The following is a 9,716-nucleotide window of genomic DNA, read 5'->3' as shown; positions in this document are numbered from 1 at the left end:
TCTCCATGTGAAGCCTTTCGAGCAGTAGAAAAAGCGAGTATATGAGAGACAGGAGAAGGGAGAAAGTTTGACGGCCGAAGAATAGATAGATCGTGTCTTCCGCGTTGGTAAACACTGGAGCACGTGCTAGTTCATCAGCCGGTGTAGTTATTGCGTACCGTCTGTACAACAACAGACAGTTGCATACGATTAGCATTCGTAAACCATACCCGATTAGATTACTGCCGTGGTACATTTCCGAGGTTCGCAACTCTGCTATACAAACTGGCGTAGTAGAACATAATCCGGCCGGGGCGATACCTAGTAACCATTGGTGTGCTAAGCAATTTACGGCTACTCTAGGCTTTAGCTGTAGCAAGTGGCAATCTACGCCACTCAAGTAGCAAAGGACTAGAAACACCGAGTCAGCTCACGAAACTTAAAAGCCGCAGCCTGGAACGGCATCTCTCGTAGTTATGTTAGATATTACGCTTGGTCTCTTCCTAGTGGATATGTATACATTCCGAAAAGGAAACATCTCCCGAATATACGAGCCCTATAGGCATTGCTACTGCACGAGTAAGACATGAGCTAAAATTTCATGTACTACTTCTTGGCAAGTGGGCAGGAAGAAGTCAAGCATGAAGATGGGTGGCATGAGGCACAAATTGGCAGTGGAGAATCAACTTCCAGCGGCGCAGTAGGTGGTTGGAGAAGTGGATAGTAGTCAATCCAGTCGGACGCGGAAAAGCCTATTAGGTTGTCGACGTGGTAAGCCTTCTTTACGTAGGTTAATGCATAATTGGAGTTATTGTGGTCCATTGCGGCGCCGAGATGGTCCCGAGAAGAGGACATCCACTCTCCGTAAGATTCGAGACTTCTCCGTGGACCGTGTCATCCATCGGGGAGGTCTTTTTGAATGACAGCAGGATGCAGTGGGTACGCAATGAGAGGCTAGGTCAGTAACACTTACCGGAGAACTCCCGTCAATCAGGGACCATTTTGACTAACCAGTCCAATACAGTGCGTAGTCTGTGGTGACCCGCGAAGAATCAACTGTAATTGACAGCAACCGCATGGTCCAGATAATGCACATTGCGGAACTTGTGCAACGCAACCAGTGCAGGTGTAAGAACCGTACTTAAGTATACTCTGCAGGCCAGTCGAGGACCCAACTAACCAAATCCGCGGAACTTGACAGGACTATGTAAGGGGAGAAAGATCTTCCACCCGATGGATACGTTGAGGAAGTTGGACTGGGGAGCAGTGTGGTGTCGATCGGTCCGATCATAGCCAAACACAGATGGCCACCAGCACAGTGAGGTCATTTTCCGCCGTGGAGCGCGGGGAAAGCAGTCCCTCCAGTAGAGATAGAGGCAGAGGAGCAGAAGATGGATTCAGGAGACGGACGGACGGAAACGCCAAGCTTGCATGTTAGTCAGTAGTTATGGTTAGTTAGTTAGCTATCCAGAATCCAGATGCCTCGAAAGTTCGATCAAGGAAGGAATCAACGACCGGGAGGACCGCGTCATTCAGCAACGCGTTTAACTGATTATGATTTGCTCCGAGTAATAGTGAAACGGCAAATACAGAATATCCCAGGGCTCGGACAAGGTGCTTTTGTGAGAGCAGTGGAGAAACCGAGGTCTGGCTCAGCGATGGGTGGACTGGAAGAGAATATTAATATCTGGGAGAAGACAGTGCTCAGGGAAGGGGATTGGCTCATGGTCCAACCCCTGGTGGAAAGCTAATCCCAAGACGGGCCACACTAATCTGCGGCGGATAATGTTAGATTGGATCATGGATGGTCGTTGGCTGTAAGGTTCTGGTAACGGAAATGCTAGACTCATAGTTAAGCCACACTCAGATGTGGGTATCAAAATTACCCATGATTACCAATTGTTCTCCGTGCCGTGGCACTTCCCCTTTTCAGTGGTCGACGGGGCGGGACTGGGAGGGACTTTTCGCTCCTCTCGGACGGCGTTCGCCTGTCTTTGTCGTGTCCGGGCGATGATCGAACAGGTTGACGTCCGCATTATACTGGAAGTAGTAAGTAGTGGGAGTAGTCAGTATAGTAGTTGGTTAGTACGTACTGTCTTAGTAGTGGTGCTGCCCAGTGCCGTGCTCCTCCCCCCCTCCCTCTCCCCTACTGGACCTTCTTAACATTCTGGAATGAGTAAGTAACTGGTTTTTTTTCCCCTTCTCCTTCCCCCAAAATCTATCCCCGATCCAATCTCCTTCTGTTTTATCTTTCCCACCCCCCTCCTCCCCAACTATTTTTGTTTCTTCTTCCCCTTGGAAACTATATCTATCCATCTTCTCCTCCCTCCCGCTCTCCGGACTCCTCCGCAACTGCCCGCCCACTTAAAGCGGTGAAATCATTTGGCCATTTCCGAGGCTGTGACTGGCCAACCACAGCGTGCGATCACGACATTTCTCCATTCTATCAGATCATCCGCTAGCCTTGCCCGGGCATGAGACGATCACCACAACTGCGTGGTCCTTGGTGCTTATTCCCCGGCCTGACGCTCGTTTTTCTCATCTTTTCGCCCTGGTGATACATGGTCCTGGTTGCTGGTCGTTTCCTCCTTCTGCAACTAACTCTACCTACTCTGAAATCCCACCCCTCTCTTTAATCTGGCCACGCTTGGTCTCGATCCACATCGCAACCTGACTAGCTTTCCCGGTCGCCCCCTTCTTCCCTCCCACCCATCCCTCCCGGCCCATTGTCCCATTACTGCTCGTGCTTCTCTGCGTACGTGGCTAGCCGTCCCGGGCCATGCCATAGCGAGTGATGGAGTGAATTGCAGAACAGATATCTTTGCTACAAGTCACCCAATCTGCAACCTGTGAAATATTCCTGCCAGCCTGTATTATCTCCGAACCTTACTTTTCCACTCACACACACCCCCCTTCCCCTCCTTTTTTTTATTTTTTTTACACGCTGATCTGGGGTTTGGCATTGGCTTGTCAATTCTGTACCATTCTGTTGTCATCTAAACCACTTCTGGATCCTGCCTGTCCGGGACGCAGCCACCAAGCAATTTGGGAGGCAAGCGGTTACGAAAAAGAAAAATACCCAAAAACGAACCTAATTTAGAGGGCAAGGGCCGGAATCCCTCTAAATACCTCCCTCCACTGCCAATATGTCAGATGAGCAACTTGCCCGTCAGACAGCCTCGAGCTTCGATAGGCTCGAAAACTTCAACTTCCTTCTCTCTCGACACGATCCTAACTTGGCCAAAAGCCGTCACTATTCCTTTGACGCAGATTCTACCGGCCTGGCTGCCTTTTCGAATCTGAACATGGATTACGATCAGACCGAGGGGATGGGCGGTCTCTCCGTCAGTTCGTACGATAGCATTGAGGACGAACGCAGTCCGATCGATGTGCGCGGATATCCGTATCATGGTAAGTCTCCAAGATCTATGACTCTCATCGTTGCATCGTTTGCGCAATTTTCGTGCTTTGTGGTTCGCTTTAATTTCGTTAGCCCTACGGCATTGGATGGCTTTATTATGCTGGAAGTTGCTGTGGAAGCGCATGTAACCGCAGATGCCTTGTCCTTGTTGCTTGTGACCAGATTTGTCTTGAACATGATCCTCCCTGCGTCCTTTAATTCTGGCTGCCTGAGAATGGCCACATTGAATACCTTCTGTAACCACTCTTCCCCTTTACTTGTTCGGGAGGTTCTCTCGATTCTGTTGATTTTTTTTCGCTGCATTGCGAAAATTCTGCAGCTCCGGGACACCTTACCCACCTTGGTGTTGGTTCTATGCTTGTTCGCTCGTCTGTGGTGTCATTAGCTTGAGGTTTTGGTGGGTTGCCATCCCCATGTCTGGATGAGCGCTCTATTTGAGCACGCAATCGTTCACACCAATGACAACGTCGGGAACCCTGTCGTTAACGGACCCTTATGCCGAGCTTACTCTTCTTGATCATCCAAGGCCCCCTTCAAGTGCTCCATGTTCCCCCTGCTTCTGTTTCCTATCTTGAACATTGTCCCCTTCTTCTTGTTGTTGTTGTCTCCATATAACTTCTTGGCTTCGGGTGTTACCACCCCATGCTACCTACTACCAAGGGACAAGTGTATTGACTGCTCTATACAGACCAAATGCTGTCCTACTCAGCTCATCCCATCTATCCACCTATCTCATATGGTCCTCCCGATGACCTGGGGCACGGTGCGGGTGCTATGACACCCTCGGATGTCTCCTCTTCGATCTCACCTCCCAACGGTCATATCAACCACAGCAAGTACAGCACGCAGATTCCTGGCGATCACCTTGCTTCCGCCCTTGGCCAGGAGGAGGGCGTCCGCCGTGCTGCCGAAGAAGACCGGCGACGCCGCAACACGGCTGCCAGCGCCCGGTTTCGCATGAAGAAGAAACAGCGTGAACAGGCCCTCGAACGCACCGTGCGCGAAACCACCGAAAAGAATGCGACTCTCGAGGCGCGTGTAGCACAGCTCGAAATGGAGAACCGCTGGCTGAAGAACCTCTTGACCGAAAAGCACGAAGCCAGCACGACTCGGATGGCTCCTCCCCCAACTGACAGCGCAGCCTTGGCCTCCCAAGGTACCAACGCTACTGGCCCCGGGCAAAAACATATTCAGCCAAAAAAGAAGGGCGTCGGGACCGACAACTGAAGTCAAAGAAAAGAAGTTGCATCCTTGATTCTTGTTTCGAGCTTCTTTTGTTTTTCTTGCTTCATCGTCCTCAATCATTTCGATATTTACATAGTACCTGCGTGGACCTCCATGGGTCTTCTTTTGTATGGGTCCACTCACAGTCTGGGTGGCCCGTCGCATCTGTTTTCGTTTCCCTCTTTTAGGCTGGTTATCCATCCTAGGATGGAGTCAGATGACGATGTAATGACATGTTTCCTATGTTCTTCTATCTCCTGTTTGTGTGCGAAGGTGAGGGTTTGTGGGTCGTCTTCAGCCTGGTTCGGTTATTTCTTCAGGGCCATGGACATGGTTTCGCTTATGGTTGTTGTTGTGAGCTTTCAGCGGGCTGGGGTCAGGGATAGAGTCCTCTGAACCCCTTATATATATACATACGTGCCTCGCAATCGGAGTACTGGGAAGGGTTACTTGTTCATCTCTTGTGTTTTCTGTTGGTGTTGGTGTTGTTGCTGTTGAACGCATTGACCAGCCCAAGTGCAACAGTGGTCTCGAAGACTCGACTCTTGTATACGGTGTTTCAGACTCATACTACTATTATCATCTATCTACTATATGCCGAACGGGCCTCAGCCGAGCCCAAGTGCCAGAATGAACTGCACGGCTTATTTCCTATCAAGCAGCGAAATATCACTTATATCAGTAGTCCGAGAACCCTGGATGAGGTGCCCTTAACCATTCAGCCACCGTCCATAAGCAGGTAGTACTACGGAGTAATAATCTCCATAAGGCAAAGAAAGACAAGGGTCACATGGCGCCCAACATCAATCCGGGGAATCCGCCTTGGGTGGCCCCGACCGACCGACCACCCGCTCCCGACCGCCATTTCTTCCGCCCGTGACATCACCCTCTAATTACTTACTGTAAGTAGTAAATGACTGCCTGAGGAAAGAAGCAAACTAGCAGGCAGCCATCCAAGCCCGGCTGATAGTACCTCCGCAACGTTTTTACAAAAGTAGACTCTTTCATGATGATTCCTTTAACTGATTGATTCTTCTTTAGTGTGCATACATAATTTAGACACTTAGGCTTCATGCAACTGATACTGCTATTTAGCCGTCCATTCGTATTAAACTTATCATCTGACTATTATATCCTTGGGGAAATACCATCACTAAGATCGATCATATTAGAAACGTAACTTTAGTAAAAAGTACTTAGTACTAAAAAGATGGGCTAGCCTATCGGAGCCATTCTTCCTGCTATTTTCGCATGTACTTAGTTAGTTGAAACATTTATTTAGTTACGATGGAATGGCGTGATATAGAGAGATGGTCACGATTGTTTGGCTAGATCGTATTGGACGTGGGGTGGGTGGGGGGTTTTTCATTCTGATTTGTGCTTTGTATGTTGCTTTAGTAGTAAGTATGAGTAAATAGCAAACCAAACCCAGGCTGTAAACATACTACTAGTAGTAGCTACTTTGTAGGGTGAACTAACGAATGTGACTTCAGCTGTTGTGGGACTTGTTTAATAGAATTGGATCGAATGCAGGCCATTGCACAGCTCATTAACAAGTTCATTAAGTACCTACTCCTATCCCAAAACACACGGATTCAAACCACGAGCACGAGACGAACTCAAGGAATGCATCAACTATAGATACTCTCTCTCTCTCCTTCTCTCCCCTTCTTTCTGTCCCCATCCTCCTCGCAGGTGGTATAGTAATACATTAATCAGTTCGACAATAGAGTAAGTTCCCCTTTGACCCGGCTATGTCTCCTTGGATCGCGAACATTTTTCACCGCTCGTGTAGGATTCCAATTCCTTCACCAACAGGAGAATGTCTCGATATTAGGGTCGGGACATGCGTCGTCAGGGGTTGAATTAATCGTAAGGTAACAGGAAACTCGTTAGGGGTAAAGAAACACAAAAGGCATCAAGGAAGAACAACAACATAACAAGCGGGAATCTCAAACCGCAAATATAGAGACAAAGATGAGAGAATCGATCAGTACTCTGGCGGTCTCAAAGAGCGTACATGATCCACCAAGGTAAACTGGTCTTCACCACTTTCTCATCCTATTTTAAACAGACACCGTGACGGGCTCCCGCTCCTCTTCTCGACCCCGCGACTCTCCATCCACGGTGCTGGCCACTTCCTCACCGTCCTCTACCTCGTGCTGGTAGGTCGCATGCTGATCCGCGGGTACCCAAGAGTCACGGCCCATGGGCTGGTCCTGTCCGGAAAGATCGACGCCTTCACGGCCCTTGAGGGTCTCACGGTGACGCTGGGACAGGGTGCGCGAGCGCTGCGAGAGAGTGGGCTTGACCGATGCCTTGGAGGTAACCCAGTTGGCAAGGGCTTCCTCACAGTCTTGGATGATAGCTTTGCTGGCGTCATATCCATCATAGGCATGGCGAGTTTCGCCGGGAGTAACCGGCGTGTCATCAACCAGGTCCAAGAGGTGCTTGCCGTAACCAGCGATGAGGGCCACCTTCTCGCAATGCTCCCTGAGCGCATCGAACTGGTACTGGAAGGCTGCCTTGAGCTTCTCACGAGTGATGTTGGAGAGCTGGGCTTCAGCCACGAGGGATTCGGCCTCGGCACGGACAAGCTCTTGCTCCAGAACGACGATGCGGGGAGAGTTGGGGTCCTTGTACTTGAGCTTAGCAATCTCATCGGTGATCTTCTGCTTGCCTATAAGCGTATGCATGTTAGTATTAAAATTCGGTAGCTTGGAACAGAGAGCACATACGGTCGCGGCTGGGCTGAACAGAAGCCTCAATGTTGCGGATGCTCTTGATGGTGACACGGTACTGGTCATAGCGGTCGACGAAGAGATCTTCCAATTCGCCAATCTCGTAGAGCAAGACGCCCAGCTTGTCGGTGACATCGGAAACATCTTCGTCGCAGTTTTCACCCCAGATGGAGAGTTGTTGCTGCCAAGCACCATGAATTAGTTGTCGTACTTCACAAGTAGAAGCCAGTACGCGAACATACAGCAGTTTCCATACGCTCCCTAGAGACCATCTCCATGCTGCGCATGACGTTCTTCTCCATCTTCACCAATTGGGAGAGTTTTCTGGCGAGGTCAGGCCCGAAGGCGCCAGCCGTGTTCTTGCGCAAGGCATGGCCTGGATTGATAAATGTCAGTATAGTCACCATACAAGGCTCAGTCTGTTCTCAGCAAATAGCAGTTGTCCAGACCCCTAGCATAGGGGAGTGACCAGAGCCATTGGCCTCCATCCAGAACAAAGACCCAACCATTCCAGGAGACGACTCACCAAAACCGCCCTTTCCAAAGATTCTGTTTGTCTTGGTGGAAGACAATGGCGGAGGAGGATTCTCAATCTGCGAGGCCGTCGGCAGGCGCGACTGGCGCATAGAATAGGTGCGATGCATGGCGAATTGTCCGAGTGCGAAATGTTAGACACAAGGGATGAAACGAAGGAATAGAGAAGAAAGCCGCCGAGATTGGCTGCGAATCGGACGAGGCGGTAGCTTTCAAGAGATTTCTTTGCGCAGGAGTGACGTGTGTCAGAGGGCGCAACGGGATGCGACGGAAGAGGAATCAAGGCGAGAGGGTGGGCAATGCAACGGGTCCGAGATCGAGACACGAGATGGTCCGCAGTGGAAAGGTGGGTGAGTGGTGATGAAGGTAAGGAACCACGCTTGAGAGCCGATGAAGTAGATGGATCAATGACACTTTCGAATTTCCTTCACTTGAGCCGGGGTGGGAAAGGAGTGGGCTTTTGGGTACTTTTTCCCCTTTGAAGGCTGGGGAGGGAGAGTGGAGCGAGTTGGGCTGGAAATGAAATGCTTTGGTTGCAACTCTAGAGTCTCGTTCGTGACGTCGAGACTAGACCAGCACTAAACCCGATTGAGAGGCTCCAGTATTACAAGGTGAAATCAGGCAGGAATTGGGGTTGATCACGAGCAACGCAAGGCGATTGGCAAATTTCCTTCTGCAATTAACTTCAATCCAGAGGAACCGGAGGAACAGCCTATAGGGAATAAATAAGGGGATTCGCAGGGGAACTGGGATCTACTCTCTCACTGCAAGCTTCATATATAACCATATTTCTCTGGTTTCCCCGGGACCCGCGACGTCATCACAACCCAAAGAATCCGCCCAAAAAAAGCTGATGTCATCGATTCCTGGTCCCTCGATCAGTCCACAGATGAAGCGAAAGTTTGGCCAACTCGTCAATGTCATACAGAGTTTGAGCTATTCTCATAAGGTGTTGGTGTCTGTTTTGTGGCTTGCTAGCTGGGTTTTTCGTTTGTCTCATGCCCGCAATGATTCAATCTAATTGATTTCTTTCTTATTCCAGGTAGATGTCCTCTACAGAGCTTCTCCGGTGGGTGGCTCGAGCAATTCCACCTGAATCCCCCTTTTCGAGACACACGATCGAGATAATCAAGGCGATAGTCCAGACCGCTGCGGGACTATAATTTAGTCTCATATAAACGTACAGATAGTAGGCCCAGATAGTGCCCATCGCCTAGGTGATCGACCGTCTCCGCATTCGGATCGTCCAGGACCAGAACTCCTGGAACTCGGGTCCAGCGGCACTTGCTTAGTGATTCTGCAACATCATGACGAACGGTGGGGTGGCCTTGTTCATCTCCCGTCAACACATGATGTTATGCAGAGTTTTTCCTTCCTTTCGCCTATAACTATCAAGCTCGTGTGGCACAGGCACTTATACCCCTTCCAGATGGGATTCGGCAGTAGCCTACGCTAGGTTTTGTACTCCTTTAACCCTCTGGATCACGAAGTCATATCGTCACCAGGAGTTGCACCCTCATCAACTCTGCCCCACAGGTCCTCGGTCAACCTGCTTTCCCAGTGGTGAAGTTAAGTCTCCTAATCTTTTCAAGCTTGAATATAAGCCTGTGGAGTCCACCTGCTGTCTCAGCATGGACCGCATTTTGTTAGGCTGGTCTTCCTAGCCGTTCCCACTTACCCGGCACCGCAGCTACTTTTGTACAAAACTCTCCCTTTGCACGGCTACTACTGCCCTTGTTTCTTTGTTCGGTGTGATCTTTCCCACACGGCAACAATGAGCGCTGACCTTACCCATCTTGACTGTTATTTCTCCTTGT

The 9,716-nt window shown here is 49.9% G+C and overlaps 2 protein-coding genes across 2 annotated transcripts; one reads left to right on the top strand and one right to left on the bottom strand.

Moving 5' to 3' along the window:
* The first annotated feature begins 2,945 nt into the window (after window positions 1-2,945).
* On the top strand, window positions 2,946-4,773 carry BDQ94DRAFT_1603 (bZIP transcription factor). Its single transcript, XM_026769197.1, has 2 exons — window positions 2,946-3,390; window positions 4,089-4,773. Exons 1-2 carry the CDS (start codon window positions 3,126-3,128, stop codon window positions 4,625-4,627), a joined length of 804 nt encoding a protein of 267 aa, XP_026632121.1. The 5' UTR covers window positions 2,946-3,125; the 3' UTR covers window positions 4,628-4,773.
* Window positions 4,774-6,126: 1,353 nt separating this feature from the next.
* BDQ94DRAFT_132363 (Eisosome component PIL1/LSP1 family protein) lies at window positions 6,127-8,684 on the bottom strand. The gene is made up of 4 exons (XM_026764044.1): window positions 7,892-8,684; window positions 7,608-7,741; window positions 7,363-7,546; window positions 6,127-7,304 (listed from the first exon to the last, which is right to left on the bottom strand). Exons 1-4 carry the CDS (start codon window positions 8,007-8,009, stop codon window positions 6,691-6,693), a joined length of 1,050 nt encoding a protein of 349 aa, XP_026632120.1. The 5' UTR covers window positions 8,010-8,684; the 3' UTR covers window positions 6,127-6,690.
* Between the last annotated feature and the right edge of the window lie 1,032 nt (window positions 8,685-9,716).

Source organism: Aspergillus welwitschiae (assembly GCF_003344945.1).
Source record: "Aspergillus welwitschiae strain CBS 139.54b unplaced genomic scaffold BDQ94scaffold_1, whole genome shotgun sequence".
Lineage (NCBI taxonomy): Eukaryota > Fungi > Ascomycota > Eurotiomycetes > Eurotiales > Aspergillaceae > Aspergillus > Aspergillus welwitschiae.
The sequence above is the reverse complement of the archived record's forward strand: the minus strand, read 5'-3'. Positions and strand labels throughout refer to the sequence as shown.

Excerpts from the sequence above, each read along its gene's own strand:
- BDQ94DRAFT_1603 (XM_026769197.1), top strand. The coding sequence starts at position 3,126 with ATGTCAGATGAGCAACTTGCCCGTCAGACAGCCTCGAGCTTCGATAGG. Across the intron at positions 3,391-4,088 it reads GCGCGGATATCCGTATCATG|ACCAAATGCTGTCCTACTCA; the intron begins GTAAGTCTCCAA and ends TGCTCTATACAG.
- BDQ94DRAFT_132363 (XM_026764044.1), bottom strand. The coding sequence starts at position 8,009 with ATGCATCGCACCTATTCTATGCGCCAGTCGCGCCTGCCGACGGCCTCG. Across the intron at positions 7,742-7,891 it reads CTTTGGAAAGGGCGGTTTTG|GCCATGCCTTGCGCAAGAAC; the intron begins GTGAGTCGTCTC and ends TTATCAATCCAG. Across the intron at positions 7,305-7,362 it reads TGTTCAGCCCAGCCGCGACC|GCAAGCAGAAGATCACCGAT; the intron begins GTATGTGCTCTC and ends ATACGCTTATAG.